General features: G+C 32.9%; 1 protein-coding gene across 1 annotated transcript in view; it reads right to left on the reverse strand.

The window, feature by feature from the left end:
- Positions 1-19,539, reverse strand: part of Polr3H (RNA polymerase III subunit H) — a 38,383-nt gene extending 18,844 nt beyond the window's left edge. The window contains exons 1-5 of the mRNA XM_090386226.1: positions 19,443-19,539; positions 16,845-16,965; positions 15,578-15,674; positions 11,737-11,823; positions 9,683-9,746 (exon numbers count right to left, since the gene is read on the reverse strand). Coding sequence (XP_090242352.1) covers positions 9,683-9,746; positions 11,737-11,823; positions 15,578-15,674; positions 16,845-16,955 — 359 coding nt within the window. The 5' untranslated portion in view covers positions 16,956-16,965; positions 19,443-19,539. The remainder of the gene's footprint in view (positions 1-9,682; positions 9,747-11,736; positions 11,824-15,577; positions 15,675-16,844; positions 16,966-19,442) is intronic.
- Positions 19,540-21,529: the final 1,990 nt, after the last annotated feature.

Raw genomic sequence — 21,529 nt, forward strand, 5'->3', positions numbered from 1 at the left:
AGTTGGTGTGTGTGTGTGTGTGTGTGTGTGTGTGTGTGTGTGTGTGTGTGTGTGTGTGTGTGTGTGTGTGTGTGTGTGTGTGTGGTTGTTGTTGTTGTTTGGTTTTTAGGAGCATTAGCAACTAAGGCCATATTGCTCGGGAGATATGCGGTGGTCATTCCCTGACCTTTCCGCATCCTCCGTATTTGGTGGTGACGGGCTCGAACCCCGGTCTAATCAAGAAGCGTGTGCTACGCACTGCTGCTCCTTCCCACCTGGCTACGGAGGCGCCTCGTGTGTGTGGGAAGGTGATATTCTTGTATTCTCTCTTTTAAACTCCCCTGCCTTCCTGGAGTAGAGAGAGACAGAAAAAAAATTATTTATAAAAGAATTAGAATTAATGTAAATGATTCTGATAATGAAATGAAATGTTCTTTCTCTTTGTTGCCTTTTCACAAAGCAATTAAGGCCATGAGGAGTCAGCAAACTGTTTCTGCATACTGCATGAATTCTGTAGTCAGTTTGCATATGACCTATATGGATTTTAGTGTGTATTCTATGGTCAGTGTGCACATGACCATATATGGATTTTTCATCCATGTGTCTCTGGGGAGGCTGCATGCAACCCTTGCTTAAGACTAACTCCCACAGTGTGAAATAAGTGGATAAAAATTCTTCTGCCTTAAACCAATGTTCTTTCCATGTGTTGTGAAAAGACAGTAACTGAAACCACAGTGATAAAATTAAAAGTATGCAATGATATACAGGCAGACAGCTCAATGTGCACTTCCAGTGAACACTAAGATTACATTTTAACTTAGCCTCTTAATATTCATTTTGTGTTGCATGTTATTTTTATCTGTTATTGTTGCAACGGATAAAAGTTTATATTTTCATCGTAAGCATGCCTCAATAATGCAGTAGGCTCAAAATAGGTATTTAAGTTTTTATTATTTAGGTCATTAATGGAATATAAAACTTTTGAAAAAATTTGTTTACAGAAGTTATTACAACAACCCTTTGTTGTAGTAATGATGAGCACCTGGCCAGAAATGTATAGGGTATTGTGAGGTACTGATGTATTCAAAATTTATCTGAAATGGATCCAAACTTTTAACTACAACTGAAGCAGTGTTTTTCAACCTTTTCTGAATAACGGGACACTTTCAAAGGGTAAGAAATTGTCAGAACAATATATATATATATATATATATATATAATATAAAATAAAAATATATAAAAATAAAATAAAAATATAGATGGAGAAGTTATTAAACACAAAATGCCGAGCCTAGTTGAAGAAAAAAGAGAAAAAGAATGTTAAGATCCTATAAAAAAAAAAAAAAAAAAAATTAATTATTAAGTAGAATTAAATCCGAATTAATGCCGAATTAACAGGCCAATTATATGTACAAAAGCTGAAAGAAAAAGAGGGGAGGGTGATAGAGATAAAAATTATAAAATAAAAATTATAAAATAAAAATTAAAAATTGGTACATAGATCAGGTATTTCATCAGGGGGCTACACCTGATCATGTACCAAACACTGTGTTTCTATGCAAACTCATGTTGATGGAGAAGCTGAAGAAATGAAAAGGAAATAAAAAGGAAATAAAAAATATAAAATTTTTTTTTTTTTTTTTTAAATTTTTTATAAAAATTTTTTATAGCTCCAGAAACATGAGTGAGGTAGCCCCAACGCAGTGTATTTAGATTAATAAATTAAGTAACGTAGTGTATTTGGAAATAAATTGAATAACGCAACCGCAGTGTATTTAGATTAATAAATTAAGAAAATTGAGTAACGCAGTGTATTTGGAAATAAATTGAGTCGATAGTATGTAAGAACGCCAGTTTAAATCGAAAGTATGTAATAAATAAATAAATAACAAGGTAGCGGTATAGAAAAAGGAAGCAATGCAAGGTAGGGGAGGGAAAAGAAGTTAAAAATACAGAGGCGAAGATAGTGAGAAAGAGGAAAGTGAGAATATCCGAATCACCCTCGTATTACACTAATAGTTCAACGGACGGAAAAACGAAGAGTAGAAAGTAGAAAGATGTAAAGAGAAGGAAAAGAGTTTAAAGGATACTAGGCAAGCTGGGGGTGTAAGTACCCAACCTCATAGAGAGGGCCTTGGCTGTGAGAGTGTTAGTAGAAGTGGAAATTAATACCGCTAGCTTGTATTGTATATTTTACGAAATAAAATAAAATAAAAATATGAACAGGAGGAAAATTAAATACATACGATAACTGGCAGAAACAAGTTGAGTGAAATATAATTAAGAAATGACAATAAAATATGCAATCATGATTAATAAGGTACAATTATATGAATATGATTAATAAGAATGGAATGCAAACAGAGGGAAAACTATGACAACGATGGTGGAGTTGCTCAGAAGAGAAGAACTATGGGAGCCCTCTGTGGTCAAAATAAAATAGAGAAAATAAAAGATTGGACATAAATAATTATTGATATTAAATTACGAAAATGAAAAGAAAACTTAGGAAGTGAAAGAACACGAACATCGTTCTAATAGAAGTTATAATAGAAGTCATTATGTGTGATCACTTTCCAAGTGGTGGAAATACCACCATTCAAATGTACAACTATACAACTATACAAGTATCGAAATAACCCTAATCAAGGTGGAACATGGTGAAACCGAATTTTTCTTTAATGTAATCAGAGAGAATTTTTATAATAAAATTTAAGAAATTAATAGGAATGTCATTATTGCGAAGTTTGGTATAAAGATCATTTAATGCACCAGCGAAAAGTGATTGATTGCTACTAATATTAGCTAGACGGATAATCTGTGTGCAGATAATATTTTTATGAACCTTAATCGAAATGTTCGAGTTCCAATTTGTTAAATAGATAATATTAAAATTAAATTCGCTTCTTTTGTCAAATAGTTCCAAATTATGACGAAGAGGAGGACTATTTAAAGTAATACTTAAATCCAAAAAATTTGCATGTTGGTTGCCAAAGTTTTCTTTATTGAGAGTGAGTTCAGTTGGATATATAGATTTAGCAATATTTTCAAAATGAATGTTGAGAATAAGAATGTCATCAACATAGCGGAATGCATAAAAATTAAGGTTCGGGTTGTTATCAATAAATAGATGTTCGTAATAATGGAGAAATAGATTAGATACTATGCTAGAAATTTGTGAACCCATGGGAACTCCTATGGATTGTTTATAAGCATATCTACCATCATAGATATAATTGTTTAGGATACAGAGGTTGATGTAGTTATTCCAAGTGACCTCATCTGTTGATATAACGTTTTTGTATTTGAGGAACAATTGATGAAGTACATTAACAATCAGGTGATGCGGTAAGGAGGTAAATAAGTTGGTGAAGTCATATGTTTCAATACTAAATATGCTGGAATATGCATTGGAATTAAAAATTTTAATGATACTGTGGTTGTTGTTAATGATCCAGGTGGTAGGGATATTAATAAGGATAGTAGTTAACAATTTGAAAAATTGTTTACCTGGATGATAACAGCCACTTTTTTTGGCACTAGTGATGAATCTGAAGCTAACTGGATGTTTATGGAATTTGGCTATCATATACAAGAAAGGCAAAGTAGAATTGCGAATTTTGGTATGCAATTTTTTATGCAAAGCTATAATTTTTTTGATGATGGTATTAATGCCGAGATTACAGCGTAAAAAGGTGGAACTACTTTCTACTTCCTTTTTGAGGGTGGTGTAATAAAATTGCTTGCAGAAGATAGCAAAGTTATTAGAAGCCTTATCTACCGGAGTGATGATAAATTTTTGTTGTAAATCTGAGATGGCTTTTTTCAGGTTAACCTGAAAAAAGCCATCTCAAAAAAGCTTCAGATTCATCACTAGTGACAAAAAAAGTGGCTGTTATCATCCAGGTAAACAATTTTTCAAATTGTTAACTACTATCCTTATTAATATCCCTACCACCTGGATCATTAACAACAACCACAGTATCATTAAAATTTTTAATTCCAATGCATATTCCAGCATATTTAGTATTGAAACATATGACTTCACCAACTTATTTACCTCCTTACCGCATCACCTGATTGTTAATGTACTTCATCAATTGTTCCTCAAATACAAAAACGTTATATCAACAGATGAGGTCACTTGGAATAACTACATCAACCTCTGTATCCTAAACAATTATATCTATGATGGTAGATATGCTTATAAACAATCCATAGGAGTTCCCATGGGTTCACAAATTTCTAGCATAGTATCTAATCTATTTCTCCATTATTACGAACATCTATTTATTGATAACAACCCGAACCTTAATTTTTATGCATTCCACTATGTTGATGACATTCTTATTCTCAACATTCATTTTGAAAATATTGCTAAATCTATATATCCAACTGAACTCACTCTCAATAAAGAAAACTTTGGCAACCAACATGCAAATTTTTTGGATTTAAGTATTACTTTAAATAGTCCTCCTCTTCGTCATAATTTGGAACTATTTGACAAAAGAAGCGAATTTAATTTTAATATTATCTATTTAACAAATTGGAACTCGAACATTTCGATTAAGGTTCATAAAAATATTATCTGCACACAGATTATCCGTTTAGCTAATATTAGTAGCAATCAATCACTTTTCGCTGGTGCATTAAATGATCTTTATACCAAACTTCGCAATAATGACATTCCTATTAATTTCTTAAATTTTATTATAAAAATTCTCTCTGATTACATTAAAGAAAAATTCGGTTTCACCATGTTCCACCTTGATTAGGGTTATTTCGATACTTGTATAGTTGTATAGTTGTACATTTGAATGGTGGTATTTCCACCACTTGGAAAGTGATCACACATAATGACTTCTATTATAACTTCTATTAGAACGATGTTCGTGTTCTTTCACTTCCTAAGTTTTCTTTTCATTTTCGTAATTTAATATCAATAATTATTTATGTCCAATCTTTTATTTTCTCTATTTTATTTTGACCACAGAGGGCTCCCATAGTTCTTCTCTTCTGAGCAACTCCACCATCGTTGTCATAGTTTTCCCTCTGTTTGCATTCCATTCTTATTAATCATATTCACATAATTGTACCTTATTAATCATGATTGCATATTTTATTGTCATTTCTTAATTATATTTCACTCAACTTGTTTCTGCCAGTTATCGTATGTATTTAATTTTCCTCCTGTTCATATTTTTATTTTATTTTATTTCGTAAAATATACAATACAAGCTAGCGGTATTAATTTCCACTTCTACTAACACTCTCACAGCCAAGGCCCTCTCTATGAGGTTGGGTACTTACACCCCCAGCTTGCCTAGTATCCTTTAAACTCTTTTCCTTCTCTTTACATCTTTCTACTTTCTACTCTTCGTTTTTCCGTCCGTTGAACTATTAGTGTAATACGAGGGTGATTCGGACATTCTCACTTTCCTCTTTCTCACTATCTTCGCCTCTGTATTTTTAACTTCTTTTCCCTCCCCTACCTTGCATTGCTTCCTTTTTCTATACCGCTACCTTGTTATTTATTTATTTATTACATACTTTCGATTTAAACTGGCGTTCTTACATACTATCGACTCAATTTATTTCCAAATACACTGCGTTACTCAATTTTCTTAATTTATTAATCTAAATACACTGCGGTTGCGTTATTCAATTTATTTCCAAATACACTACGTTACTTAATTTATTAATCTAAATACACTGCGTTGGGGCTACCTCACTCATGTTTCTGGAGCTATAAAAAATTTTTATAAAAAATTTAAAAAAAAAAAAAAAAAAATTTTATATTTTTTATTTCCTTTTTATTTCCTTTTCATTTCTTCAGCTTCTCCATCAACATGAGTTTGCATAGAAACACAGTGTTTGGTACATGATCAGGTGTAGCCCCCTGATGAAATACCTGATCTATGTACCAATTTTTAATTTTTATTTTATAATTTTTATTTTATAATTTTTATCTCTATCACCCTCCCCTCTTTTTCTTTCAGCTTTTGTACATATAATTGGCCTGTTAATTCGGCATTAATTCGGATTTAATTCTACTTAATAATTAATTTTTTTTTTTTTTTTTTTTTTTTTTATAGGATCTTAACATTCTTTTTCTCTTTTTTCTTCAACTAGGCTCGGCATTTTGTGTTTAATAACTTCTCCATCTATATTTTTATTTTATTTTTATATATTTTTATTTTATATTATTTATATACATGTATCCTGTTTTGCTGCTTTGCGCACTCAGGTACACGTACTGTTTTTCCTTATTTTTCCTGTTTTTCCACATCTTTGTTTTCACATTTCATATATATATATATATATATATACAAAGTATAGAAAATTAATAAATAACTTATGTAAAGTTAACTAAACAAGTTAACAACAAAATTAACTGTTAACAACAAAATTATTGTCTAACTTTAACTATACAGATCCATTTATCTAATGAATTACCTTTTGACCGGGTTAAACAGGCAGATGATATCAGAAACTGATAGCCGGGTTAATTGTAGGGGACATATTGAGAGGGTTAGCCCTTGATAAAGTCCCTTTAAATGTGTCCTATTACCTATAATTGACTTGATATATATTATTATTATGTTGATTAATTGTTTTATTTTTACTTTTGCTTTGACTAATGATTACGCTTTACTAGGTTTTACCTCGTGGACCAGTTATGGCTATTATAGGTGTAAGGACCTGTCCTTACATTAATTAATAAAAATTGTTAAATATTATGAGAATTTAACTGTAGTACGAATAGTGGTTTTCTGGTACAAACAACATGGATTAAGAAACACTGGAATTCAAAAATACCTTCCAGTCACTCTCTGTTTAGTAGTAGCTTGTTTGTATAGAAGTTCTTTGACGAGTGAGTGAAAGTAATATACCATGACAAATCCCCCATTAAGACAGAGGCAGATGCACCATAGAAAGGGCCAAGAGTGCTTAAGCTGGCCCTTTTAAAAAAATTTCACGGTGAAACGCCATTAGAGGTGGGCGACGTCACCAGGTGTGCGCGCGTGAGGTCACGGGAGGAGCTGTGACGCTTCTCAGCTGACCGGAACTTCCGCCTCTCTTTCTAGATTGTTCTCGTATGTTCGAGGTTCACGGAAGTTGGGGCACAAAGAGTAAAGAAGACCCGCCCACGGAAGAGGAGAGGAGACAAATGAGAACACAGGAAAAGGGATGTGCAGATCTCCTATTGGCCAGGAAGAAAGGAGAGGGAATTTTGAGAGGGAGATTCTGAAGAAGTTCGTGGCATTCTGGAAAAGTTTTCGTGAGATTCGGAAGAAGTTTTCGGAGCGGTCTGGAGGATGATTTGAAGGAGTTGGAGAACGATACAAAGCAGAGCAGCAGTCTAGTTTGGGTGATAGCTGCAGACCTGAGGTAGATGGAAGCAGTGATAGAAATTCTGCATATCCCGACAGCCAGTAGGAATGTTCACCTGTAAACATGGAAGCCATAGTGAGGAAGAATCACACCCTGAGAATTATATAGGCAAAGCCAGTCGAATGAGTGGTCGAACCATTGACCTACTCAAAAACCCCTCTATCCACGGAAGAGGAAATGCTGACCTGTAAAGAGTATGCAACACTGATTGATTCCAGCCGTGCAGTACCCGGTAGGGAAACACCATAAATCACCGAGATCCCCAAATGAGCGCCCCCGCATTCCAGTACCTGAATGACCGATATGAAAGGAAGCCGAGCAGAGAGGGAAGTTCCAGGCCAAACACGTAAGTGCTAGAGAGTTTACCGAAATAGGTGTACTTAATTTATTAAGGAGAGGACTTTAGGAGAAAAATGTGTATATTTAAGTAATGAATATATGAATAAAGGGGTAATGTATTTAAGACGGACGCAGCCTATAATTTGAAGTGAAGCTCCTCATATAAATGCTTGCTGGAAGGAGAGGGTATGATAGTTAACTGAGAATTGTTTAATGTTGGGAAAGGTTTTTATAATATGTATGAAATTGAAGGTTGAAATTTCAATTTATTATGAGTTGATTTGTGGGGAGTATTTCTGATTTAAGTAGGGGCTAATTAATAAGTGATATTATAAAGGTATAGAGGATTAACTGTTCAGAAGGGTAATGTTAAATTGAATTGATTAATATTTCCTGTTGACCTGATTGCAGAAAAGGTGTCTTATTGAATAAATGAAATTTTCTTACAAATTGAGACACGAACTCTGAAGGTTTTTGTGAGCCAGTTCATTGGCAGGTAGTAGTTGGTTTATTATACAGACTGTTCGGAAGAAGAGTGGGAAGAATCTATGTAAAGTGTATGACACGACCTATTGAAGTCCCTGTAAAGAACATGAAGAGACACCATGTCATAATGAATAATAATGTGTATTAGAGTAGAATATCTGATGATGAAACAATTGGGTTTGAACAAGATATTTACACATATAAAGGTTAATGAATTAACAAGTCACCAGCCAAATATTGTTTGACTAAATGCTATTACTAGTTTTTGTATGATATGTTAATAAACATTGTTTTATTTTACATTCATGTGTTGGAGTCTGTCATTCCGAAACTCAGCCAATCCTGTGGAGAAATACTTAAAATAATTAAGGTCCCCTACGAGTCAGGTAATCTTCTGAGAACAAGCAAGTCAGATGCTAAAGTGGGAGGATTGGACTACGGGGATGTACATATAAAAAAGGGGATAAATTATAATAATTAAAATATAAAGAAATTTAGGGCAACCAAGAAAAACAATAATACCCCCCCCACAAATAAACAAGAACGACCCCCACATAGGGTTAAGTAACTACCAGCTTATCCGATATGAAATATATTTTACTTATTGTTCTTAAACTATACAAAAAATATATATATATATTTGAGTTAAGTTATAATGTATAACATGAACTGTTATACATTATAACTTAACTCAAATATCTTAACTCAAACGCATTAATCGGATCTGTGACGAATTAATATTATATATTAGAAATAATATTATAAAATAGATATAAATTAACTATCCTATTTGCTTTTTACATACTTGGATATATATATATATATATATATACACACTATATATATAGTGTGTATATATATATACACACTATATATATTGGTGAAACTAAATCTATATAAACAACAATTCTTTCATTTCAATAGGAAAACCCTTATCGTCATAGCTACAAACAAAATTATTAAAATTAATTACGTCACAAGAATTTTTAGCATAGATATTGAGTGTATATATATATATATTTTTTTATTTTTTTAATTTTAAAGTGCATCAAAATATAAAATGTAGATAATGTCCAAAATATAAAAATTTGGTGGAACACAGACAAACCTTATGGAACACCACTGAATTAAAATTTATATCTCAAGTTATCTCCCATTTTTATTTGCATAAATCACATTTAAAAAATCTTTAAATAAAGTATAATTATCTTGTATGCATATCTAAATCAAAATCAATACAAATAAATTGCAATACGTCACATCATAGCTGATTACAACTGCAAGAGCTGGTCAGTTGTAAAAGTGGATTCTGTTTGTTTTTATTTTCATTATTTATAATAATTAAGTGATCTTATACAATTAGGTACAACTGTAATTAGGGCTGGCTATATTTCATAAATATTCAATTTAAAAAAAAGTGTATAATTTAAATCAGTAATGCCAAATTTAATTTCACATAAAAATAAGGTGCTAAAGAGGATACAATCTAGATGGATGCTGCAAAGAATCTGGTGGAATAAGGATATCATCAAAGAATCCTAGAGACACTATAGAGAAAAATAAATATCAATAAATTAAATTAAAAAAAACTGATGTATAATACATCAATTAACTATAAACACATGTTGTATCAATGTTCACAATAACAAAATACAAACAATTTTTTTCTTTACAATTCCTCCAAGAAAAATATAATTTTACTTGTGGATTTTAATGAGATAGCCAAATATAACTGGATAAATTAACTGTTAAAAACAAACACAATTCAAACTAAAGACAGCCTCAAAAAAGCAGTGATGAGGTGGATTAATGGAGGCTCTTAGTTATGTCCTATAATTAATACCCATATGTGTGTATGTAAAGACACACAGAAAACTATAATATACTATGTCACTTAAAATAAGTAACATAAAATAAGTAAAGTAAAATATTAAGTAAAATAAGTAAAGTAAAATATTAAGTAAAATAAGTAACTTGAAGTAAGTAATAAATGATTAACGCTTCTCTGGTAGAGAAGCGTTATTCGAAGTAGTGCAAAACTGGTATCCTATTGTGAAGGTAGCCACAATATGAGATAGAATTAAAAACAATGCCTTTCACACTACGTACGTAGTTTAATTTATGGGTAAACTATGGTGTATCAACACCGATATTATATAGTAAATTTAAACCCATATCATATTGTGCCTTGTGCATTTAATCTTAAAATATTGTATCATTCTGTACACCATTTGGCATTTCCCATATTATGGAACCACTTCGTAACTGTAATGGCATGTTTGCATTATCAGAGTACCTGCCCACCCACACATCGATGAAGGCCAACAACAACAACCGATGATAGGCCAACTATGGTGTATCCACACCGATATTATATAATAAATTTACACCCATATCATATTATGCCTTGTGCGTTTAATCTTCAAATATTGTATCATTCTGTATACCATTTGGCATCACTCATATTGTGGAACCACTGTGCAAATGTGATGGCATGTTTGCATTATCAGGATACTTGCCCACCCACTGATGATAGGCCAACAGCTTTGAAACAGTGCCGTCTGGGTGGTGATATCCACTGAGAATAAATAACCATAGTCTTCTCTACTAGAAGCGTTACTTATTCAAAGTAGTGCAATACCTGGTATCTCATTGTGAAGGTAGCAACAATATGAGATACAATTAAAAACAATGCCTTTCACACTACGTACATAGTTTAATTAATGGGTAAACTATGGTGTATTCACACCGATATTATATAGTAAAGACACGCAGAAAACTATAATATACTATGTCACTTTGGAGATTTGTAGACAGAAAATAGTTAATCACAGAGCTGAAAGGTATGGAAAACAGATATGTTACATAGCACTTTACAAACAGTTGGCCATAGAATGTTTAATTATTATAAAAACAATTTGGCACTGTCTGAGAGATACCAATTGCCACATAACTATGCATAACAATTAGTATATATCGGTGATACCAATCTTACATGTCTTTTAAGTTTAGGACTAAACTTATAAAACATATTTCTAAAAGTACAGATAGTAATTTTCTTTCTAAATTTAGAAAATTAGACTAAAATTAAAAGAACAGCCAATGTTTCCTCTAGAGCTACTACAAGAATTCTGCAGGGTGAACATGGGCTATAAAAGTAGTAGAAAACAAGAAAATTGTTGTCGTCAGTACAATGAACCCAAAACTAACAGTGTGATTGGAAGAGCAGGGTCACATTAGACTGTGAGACATCTAAGAAACTACTGTGGCTGACCTGCTCATAATGTGTTGTAGAAGAATGGCTTACCATATTTAAACAAGTCTCTCTTCCCCCCAACCACCCATTACTTTAATTCTGCATTCAGAAGTAAATATCAACAATCCTCACCTGCATGTCACAACCATCACAAAAATATAGTGCAAAAAATATTGTTCATTTTAATTTTTTTCAATTTCTTTAGATACTCCATTTCAATGTAATACTTCAGAATGCTCCATTTTAATTACAAAACTCCATTTGCCTTATGTAATACTTACCGCATATGCCTTCACGACTGCAACTCTTTATTTTTCCAATCAAAATTTCATCCACAAAAGGCCGAAACACAACATAACGAAAATGAACTGAAAAGTAAAAAACTAATCCTTTACTATGATTGTTCAATGCTCTATCTTATGAATATTAAAATCAAATATGAACAACTTGCATATCTCAACAGAAATTAGACAAAAAATAATGCTACAATCGAAATATTTCAAACAACACGTGTAATTTTTGTTTTAATTCCTCAACAATAAACTCTCTCGCAATGTTTTTTTTTTTTATTTCCATTTTGAGGAGAAGCACTATATTTCTAATAATTTGGCAGAGTACTGACACCATGATAAAAACTGATTGCTTTTTTTTTTTTTTTATGACAAAACTTGGCTCTCTGCAGAAAAATTTTTTTTATCCAATTTGGCTAGGTTTTTTGTGTAGAAAAACACTACAGCAAGGCCATGCAGAATTAATACATTACTATATCCATATTTGGACCTATTTTTAAGAATGATACTTTCACCACTAGTAGACTAATCACAGGACAGGATGAATATTTTTCAGGGGTAAATTTCTTAAAAATATCTAATATCAAATAATAAGAACTTTTTTAATTACTAGATCGTAGGTATAGCTTAGCTTAATTATCAGCACTCACCTCATAGTAATCCGCTTAGTTTGATAAAAGTTTCAACACATACAGAGTAGTTATGAAATTTTAAAATGCCGATTAGTAGCTATTTTTTAACTTAAAGAAATTATGAATTTAAAAAATTATAAATTACTAAATTATGAGCTTTAAAAATTGTTAAAATTTGCCTAAGAAAGGAAAGTGCACATTCCATTCTATAGTTGTCTAATTAAAATTATGTATTAAAAATAAAATAAAAGTGAGATAAAAGCTAATAGCCATGCACGAGCAACTTTCGAAACTGTCTTCAGTCAGCTATAGTGGAAAGAGAAGAACATGTGAAGTATGTTATATACTGGTTAAGTTCCCGAAATGCATTTCAGTGCACGTGGAAACTTTATACGTGTTAAATTCTGAATAGGGTAGAAGTTGGTTGGAATTTATACATGCGAAATTTGGAATTTAGCACGTATAAAGTTTCCATTTGCACTGAAATGCATTTTGGGAACTTAACCAGTATATAACATACTTCGCATGTTCTTCTCTTTCCACTATAGCTAACTGAAGATGGTTTCAAAAGTTGCTCGTGCGCAGCTATTAGCTTTTATCTCACTTTTATTTTATTTTTAATACATAATTTTAATTAGACAACTATAGAATGGAATGTGCACTTTTCTTTCTTAGGCAAATTTTAACAATTTTTAAAGCTCATAATTTAGTAATTTCTAATTTTTTTAAATTAGAAATTAAAAAATAGCTACTAATCAGAATTTTTAAATTTTATAACTGCTATGTATGTGTTGAAACTTTTATCAAACTAAACAGATTACTATGAGGTGAGTGCTGATAATTAAGCTAAGCTATACCTACGATCTAGTTGTTACATCACAGCACATAAGAATTCCTTAATATATCATCAGAACTTTTTAATTTTATTTTCTTATCTAGAATGTCTAGAATTTTTTAGAGTAGGCAGCATTTTTTAGATGCACATACACAAACATTTCTTTTATATGTTGTTCACAATAAACAATTTCATATTGTTTTTTTAAAATGTTTTCTGAACAAAGCTTTTCTATAAAATTTTGCTTTCTGATGAAGAAATAGGCCTCAGATACTAAAGAAATGGTTGTTGAAGCATATAGCAAAAAAAATTTATCTATATTTATCTATTTATCTAAAGCTTTTCTATAAAATTTTGCTTTCTGATGAAGAAATAGGCCTCAGATACTAAAGAAATGGTTGTTGAAGCATATAGCAAAAAAAATTTATCTATATTTATCTATTTATCTAAAGCTTTTCTATAAAATTTTGCTTTCTGATGAAGAAATAGGCCTCAGATACTAAAGAAATGGTTGTTGAAGCATATAGCAAAAAAAATTTATCTCGAAACAGTATACCTGAATGACACACCTGCTTAAAAAATGAATAATTTCACACACTTTGTATCAACCAATATGTACTGTCAAGGGAAGATAAATGCAAGGCATAAGAGACTTTGCAAGCCAACAAATGGTAAACTTCTCTTAAGCTGAGAGAAGTTAACCATACATTTCAGATTGATTGCCATATAAGAAATGAACACAGCACTCAAGATGGAATACCATAAATAATAGTTGTCAACCATCATTTCAGATATTTTGAACATGAAAAGACCACACAGCTTATTTTTATTTTTTTCCAGATTTTAAAAACAGATCAGATAGAAACAAGAGTTGCATTTTCAAAAGGATTAGTTGAAATATGTGACTGTGTTCCTGGATTTCTCAAAACAATAATGATACGATATTATATGTGGTTTTACCTTTTTGACTTATGGAGAAATCTCCAAGGGTGATAAAAATTGAAATGGCAGAACTAAATCTCTACTAGAATTATTTGTCTATAAAGGCATAATTCATCATGAATTTATACCAGACAGTGATATTGTCAATAAGCCTATGTACTTTTCTTTGCCGACCGGGCTAGCCGGGTGGGTAAAGTGCCTGCCTGGCAACCCAAAGGTCGCGGGTTCGAATCCTGCCTCGGACTTGGATCAAAGTACTGCAAAAACCTTGGGAGGTGCACTATGGCCACAGAAGCCAATGCACCAACAACTACAAAAAAAAAAAAAAAAAAAAAATGTACTTTTCATATAGGTCCTATTAAGGAAATCATTACGAACTGAGAGATGAAATCTGATCTGCAAGCTAGGAAAAATTGGAAATTACTCATCATGAAAAGGTATTTGGACAATAATTTCCAAATACCTTTTCAAATAAAGTAACTGCCTTACAACATCCTCCACAGAGCTGAATTTGTACCACATGATTTCTATTTTATCCTGAAAGCAAGGAGAACTGTGGAAAGGGAAAAACTGGAAAGTACTCATTCAGAAATTATAGTCATATGACAATAAATACTATTCCAAACAATGTAACTACCTCACAATGTCCTCCTTAGATATGTAATTTTTGTTTTATCCCCAGATTAAAGAACAGATTAATGGGATAAAGATTTTCCAGTGATGTTATAGCAGCTATAACACACTCAATCAAAGGACTATCACAAAAGAGCCAATGCTATTAATTTGAAAAATTCAATGCATAATTACACCAGACTCAAATTTAAGAAAAGTTCTCTGATATTTTACTGTATCAGGCAATATTTTGGCAATATCAAGCACAAGGTCACAAGATCCATCAATGAGGAAAAAAAAAAAATCAAAAATAGAGAGCAAAACAACTGCAAAATTGTAAACTGCCCTGGATAAGAGTTTAAAATTGGGAAAATATGATAACCCTACATGTAGGTAATGTACCTGACAATAAACTGGCATGATATCTGATGGCATATAACCTAAATAACAGATTTGTTGCCCTACTGCCAAGCACTATATGCTTGGCAGTAGGACAGCAAATATTGTTTTGCATGATAAAAACTTCAATAACAAAGCGGATACAAATGCCTTGATTCCAATTATTTATGGGTCTGCCCTAATAAATGAAGTGCCTAGAACTCATTCAAACAATGAATCTTGACTACTGCACCTTCCACTACTGGAAAGAATTATCAACTTCTTTATAGTAATACTGTTAAAATTACTGGCTCCTTGTTTATTAAACAATACATTGTATAATACTTAAGAATATTTCAAAAGTGAATTCAAAGAATAAATTAACAGCAACAGTCTTAAAACTTATTTCTACAAAACTGTTATTCATTCATGCCTCTAGTGTGGGAACCTCCTTCTCCAGGGAATATAAAGGATTCTTCCAATTTTGAGATGTCAAATAGAGCCATACAGAGGCCAACATTCATAACTACCTGAAAAAGAAAAATATACATTTCACTGGCATGCACAGCTTTTCATCATATTATAGAAAACACCAAATATCTTGCATAAGAAATAAAAATATATGGTATTTTATTTTACTATGTATAAGACAGTTTTCTTTTTTATAATAATACTGTATTCATGATTACTATAACTAGTACCTCAATGTTCATGCAAAATAACAATTATACCTATTTTTATTGGGGGAAAATTCTTTTTTTATCTTAACATGTTTGCTGCCTTTTATATTTGCAAGGGCCATCCCTGTGTGCTTAAGATATCACCATAAACATATAATTCATTGTTTTCAGATTGAATCAATATATTTATTAAAATTTGATCTGTTCTGCTTGACTGATACATTGGTAGAGCATATTTCTCTGGTACTTTTCCAAGTTTTTGGAAAAGTACCAGAGTTTATACAGCATCAATTGGCCAAGTGTTTTGGCCAATTGATGCTGTATAAGCTTGCCACCTTGCATCATATGCCTCTACTAATGCTAACTAAGATAAAATGGTAGATATTTACTGACCAGGTGGGAGGGGAAAAGCAAATAACCTGAGATTTTAAATAAGCACATCATGCAAGCAAAATCTGTGGCAGGGCCCACGACAGGTTTTCACTGTCGTGGGCCCTGCCACATATGAAATTCATAAGAAAATCACTTCAGAAACTACTGCAGTAAAAGTTTCCCTATATTTAGAAGGTAGAAAAAAATTACAAATTTTTAATCACTGAATAACATGGGGAACATTATTTTCAAGGGACACCTGTGGGGTGCCCAGCCACCTGACATGGTTATTTGGTTTTTAGGAGCATTAGCAACTAAGGCCATATTGCTCTGGGGATATACGGTGGTCATTCCCTGACCTTTCCGCATCCTCCGTATTTGGTGGTGACGGGCTCGAACCCCGGTCTAATCAAGAAGCGTGTGCTACGCACTACTGCTCCTTCCCACCTGGCTACAGAGGTGCCCCTGACATGGTGGCTGGGTTAAATCATAAAAGGAAAATACTTAAAATGAGATTAATTAGAAAAACACACAAGTCTGATATAATTCATTAATAATATTCTTTGTTTTTGTTATTATATAAAATATTTGATTATGAACTGTGAAAATGAATTATGAGATCATGTTTTCTGAAATATGTAGTCTTACCTTATTTGAAAATTTTCGGTTTAACTCCATAGAAATTGCAACATTTAGCTTCTTGTCAAAGTGCCAAGGTCTAATGAAAACAGTGTCTTTCATTTCTGCTAGTACAAACATTTTCTCTCACCTGCATGAAAAAAATATTTTTAAAAAATCAGCTGCTCATCAATATTTGTGTTGTATCTGAAATCAAATATTTTATATTTCACTTTAGTAATATATGTATACTTATATGAATAGTTAAGTTCTGTTTATTTCTCCATTATATCAATTCCCAATTTAATGTTATCAATAATGCTAAATATTTACTAAGTCTATTCAATTTCCCTTCATTTTTAATGTTACTAACTTATGTAACAGGTAATCTATCTTAACACCTAAGCAATAATTCATTTCGCTAAACTTTTTAAAACACTGAATTACTGATATTAACTATATCAGTATTGTTAAATTTTATAACAGCAAGCATACTGATTCCATATATCTTTCAGTCTCCTGACAAGCTCATATGCCCTCAGGACACAAGGAGGTGCTCTCACATGTTGGCACCATGCAGTTACCCAGTTTCTCCATCCATAACACCTCTTATTAATCCATTCTGTATAATATCAAACCACCTATCACAACTGTTTTAACAGAGTCTGATTTTCTTTCTTTGGAAGACTACTTCATCTTCTACAGAGTCTACAAATGAACGCAATTTTTCTTCCTCTTTCACTCAACCCCAGATTGCTCCTTCTGGAATTCCAAACTCGCAAAATACACTGAATTTTGTTTCACCACTCTTAACTCTTTCGATAATAGAATTTACCATGTTTTGAATAAACTTAACCAAAACCAAACTGTCCAGCATATCATAGTGCTCCAGTAAGTCACATGATTTCTCCATAAATAATGTCACAATGTATATTTTTGTCTAGTTTAGCCCTTAGCAGTGCTTGCTATCCTAAGTGCAACTTCTTATCGAAGAAATGCTGTCATATACTACTGTTTACAAAAATTTATTTTGTAACTAATGCAACACACTTGACGAATGGTAGCTGTTTGTAATTAGCATTCCACTGATAGTCTCTTTGGATCTCTAGCTGGGGGGAACAAACAAACTGGGTGTCTACAGTAATTAGTTTCTGATGAGTCTCGTTGTTTAAAAAATTACTCTGACACCGAATAGTGAATATATAGAAACAAATACAACCAATATATAGAAATATACAACCAATTTTTAGCTAATGTCTCCTCTTGGAAATACAGGTTTTCACTATGAAATTACTTTGAACATTACTTTTTCTCATAATTGTTTTGGGGACACAACCATGCCAGCAATATATCCGACACCACAGTATGAAGAAGTGCATTATATCAAGGCTGAAGTACTTCAATTTATGCATATTTTTCAGTAACAGTGTGAACTTGGTGCATTTCTTTGATTCATCAGAAATGCAACAAGTTCACAAAATGTAGACCTGTTTTTTTAACTATTATTTTTATTTAAAAAAAAAAATTATTGCTATATAATTATTATGTGACATATCCAAAATCCATATTTCACTCTGAAAGAGCTGATGTTCTTGTAAGATTTAAAATTCTAGAAGTCTATTACCAGGACACAGATACTCAAGACTCCAAAGATTGCTGAAGGCCCTCAAAAACCCAATTGCTACAAGAGACATAATACACATGTCCCACTATATATTATGTCTGCACTAGTGTGTACGTTCACAGGTTGATTTATTATTATTATTATTGTATTATTAGCCATATGGTGCATGGAAGCCTTAGGCTTTTGCTGCACTGGCCAAAAATTTCTGTTTACCCTAAGGGGGAGAGACAAGAGTCAGAAATAGAAGGGAATTACTAAGAAAGAAAAGAATGATGATATCCACCTCAGAGCCTTGGGTATGCCAAGCCCATACCCACCAGATGTGAGTTAAAACCCCCAGGGGCTCACATCTAGTGAGTATGGGCTTGGCACACCCAGGGTCCTGAGCTGGAGATCATCATTCTTCTCTTTCTTGGTGATTCCCTTCTATTTCTCTCTCTCTCACTCAGGGTAACTGAGGAAATTTTTTTTTTTTTTTTTTTTTTTGGCTTGTGCAGCATAAGCCTCAGGCTTCCTTGCACTATATGGCTAGTAGTAATAAAAAATAGTAATAAACCCCTGGGGTTAAATGTGCTGGCTGAAAAACCTGAAAGAACTCAAGGGTGAACTCTACTCCCTCAGCAGGAGATCAGCTAACTACAGCCTCTACTGCAGAAGGCTGGGGGAATTTATAAGGGGATTGAAGAGAACGTTAAAAATTTCTCCAGTCATTGAAGGGAATCGAAACCTGACCCTCCGGAACGAGTAACAAGTGACGCAACGGCTATACTGTCATGGACCAAACTGATGCAATTTGGCATTTTATGCAAATTTGCATCAAGTGCCTGTTTTATAATAAGATAACGTTTCATATATGTACGTACGTCAAATGCCAAAACTAATTAAATCCGACATTGGACCCGGTTGTCAAAAAAGTTTCGATGGCATTCTACCGGTAAGAGAAACCGAAAGTTTGGGAGCCACTGGCATAATGGATTACAAAAAAGAATTAATTGTAAACTTACTGGTTCAATTGCTTTTCACAAATCAATTATTAGCAGTAATTTTAATCCATTAATAAAGCTATCAAGACTAAAAATTCAGTAGCAGAATTTGACAACAACGTACACGTGAATACGTTGATTTTTTCCAAATAATTTCTATTCCGCACACTAGATGGCGATACATACCTTTAATATAACATATTAGATTCCAAAAATATATAAAATAATAAGTCGTCTGCTCCCGCGGTCGCCAACCTTTCGGACCTCACGGACCACTAAACTCAAAATTTTGAATCCCGCGGACCACTACCATGTTTTTTTCCATAAAAGTAACATTCTATATTAAATGGTACTTACACTTGTTTTTGCAAAGAACTGCCTTGTTAATTATGTCTGTTGATTCGTCAAGTTAAATTGAATAAAACGTAGAATTTTTCACAAGTGCAATCACTTGATTTTCAATATCTTCAGCCATGTCTTAAATTCTGCGCTTCACAGTGTTAGCGGACATAGGAATTCCTTTCAGTTTCTGGACAGCCTGTTTCCCCAAAACCTCTTCAAAGGCTTATAAAAAGCAAGGCTTAATTAATTGTTCTCCAATCGTATACGGCTTTTTACATCTCGCGATTTGAAGTGCTATCAAATAAGAAGATTTTACTAAGGACTTAACTTCAACAATCATTGTTGCTAATGAACTTTTTTGCTTTTGCAAATTTTCACGCGTCCTTTGAAAGTATTCACCTGGCTTTTTAGCTAAATCTGGGTGTTTTGACTGCAAGTGCCTGACGAGTTTCGAAGGTGTCATAGCATCATTGGATAAACTCTCAGAACATATAATACAAAGCGGCTGTGGATCCAGTTCACTTCCAGGTTCTTGAATAATCCAAACTTCAAGTAGTTCGCATCATATTTTCTTGAAACTGTGAACTTTTTCTTCTCTCCGCCTCCAGTTCTAATGTCCTTCCTGATGATGCCTTGCGGTGGCTGCGAAGGCTCTGATTCATTAACCAACTCTTGACAAAGCGATATATTACCCAAGAACTGCAAAATGCTTGCTTGCTTTTTCTCACTCATCGGGGTTATTTTATTTGAATCTAAAACCATACAAGAAATAAGATAGTTATCAAACTCAAGCTCTTTGATGCCATTAAATATCACACTGTGCACAGTTAAAATAAAAAAAAAATATCATTGGTCACTTACCTAAGAACTGCGAACTGCGACGTGTCCAGGCTAGGCCATCGATAACAAATAGAAATAGCCTTCTATACTTTTTTACAATAAAAGCATCGCTAATACCGGATATATATGAAATAATTTTCATATCATATACTTGGATTTCAGGAAAGCTTTTGATACTGTTGCCCATGGAAGACTGCTTTACAAATTGGAGCAGGATGGCATTAAGGGCAAGTTGCTGCAATGGATAAAGGGATAGTTGAGTGGGAAAAGGCAGACAGTGGTAATAAATGGACACTGCTCTACATAGACAAATGGTATTAGCAGAGTCCCCCAGGGTTCGGTGCTAGGCCCATTGTTGTTTTATGTATTTATCAACAATATCGATGAAGGTATATTAGTCATAATATCCAATTATGCAGATGATACAAAGGTTTGCAGGGTTGTTAATGACAATAAAGACAGTATGCTACTACAACAGGATCTAGAAAAGTTAGGCTGATGGACTGAAAAGTGGCAACCGAAGTTTAACATTGATATGAAGTTCTCTGAGCAGTGCAGATGGGCTGCCAGAGCAGTTTATGAAGTTTTTTCACTGATATACTGTATAGGAATTTTGCTAGCTGAGACAAGGAGGTGATTATCCCTTTGTATAAAAGTGTATAAGGCAATGGTCTGGTCATACGTTGAGTACAGCGTACAGGTCTGGAGGCCTCATTTCACAAAGGATGTAGAGTTGCTAGAACATCAAAGGCAGGTATTGTTGGGATATCAGAGACGTGGTGTCACACAGGTATAAGGAATGCAGAACTGGAATTTGGGGAGTACAATGTGTACAGAAAGGATAGACAATAAAGGAAGGGAGGAGGAGTTATGCTATTAGTTAAGAAACACATAAAATCCAAGGAAGTGAAGCCAGTCGACATCGC

Source organism: Mastigoproctus giganteus, chromosome 12, assembly GCF_048544385.1.
Source record: "Mastigoproctus giganteus isolate SK-2022 chromosome 12, ASM4854438v1, whole genome shotgun sequence".
Classification (NCBI taxonomy): Eukaryota; Metazoa; Arthropoda; class Arachnida; order Uropygi; family Thelyphonidae; genus Mastigoproctus; species Mastigoproctus giganteus.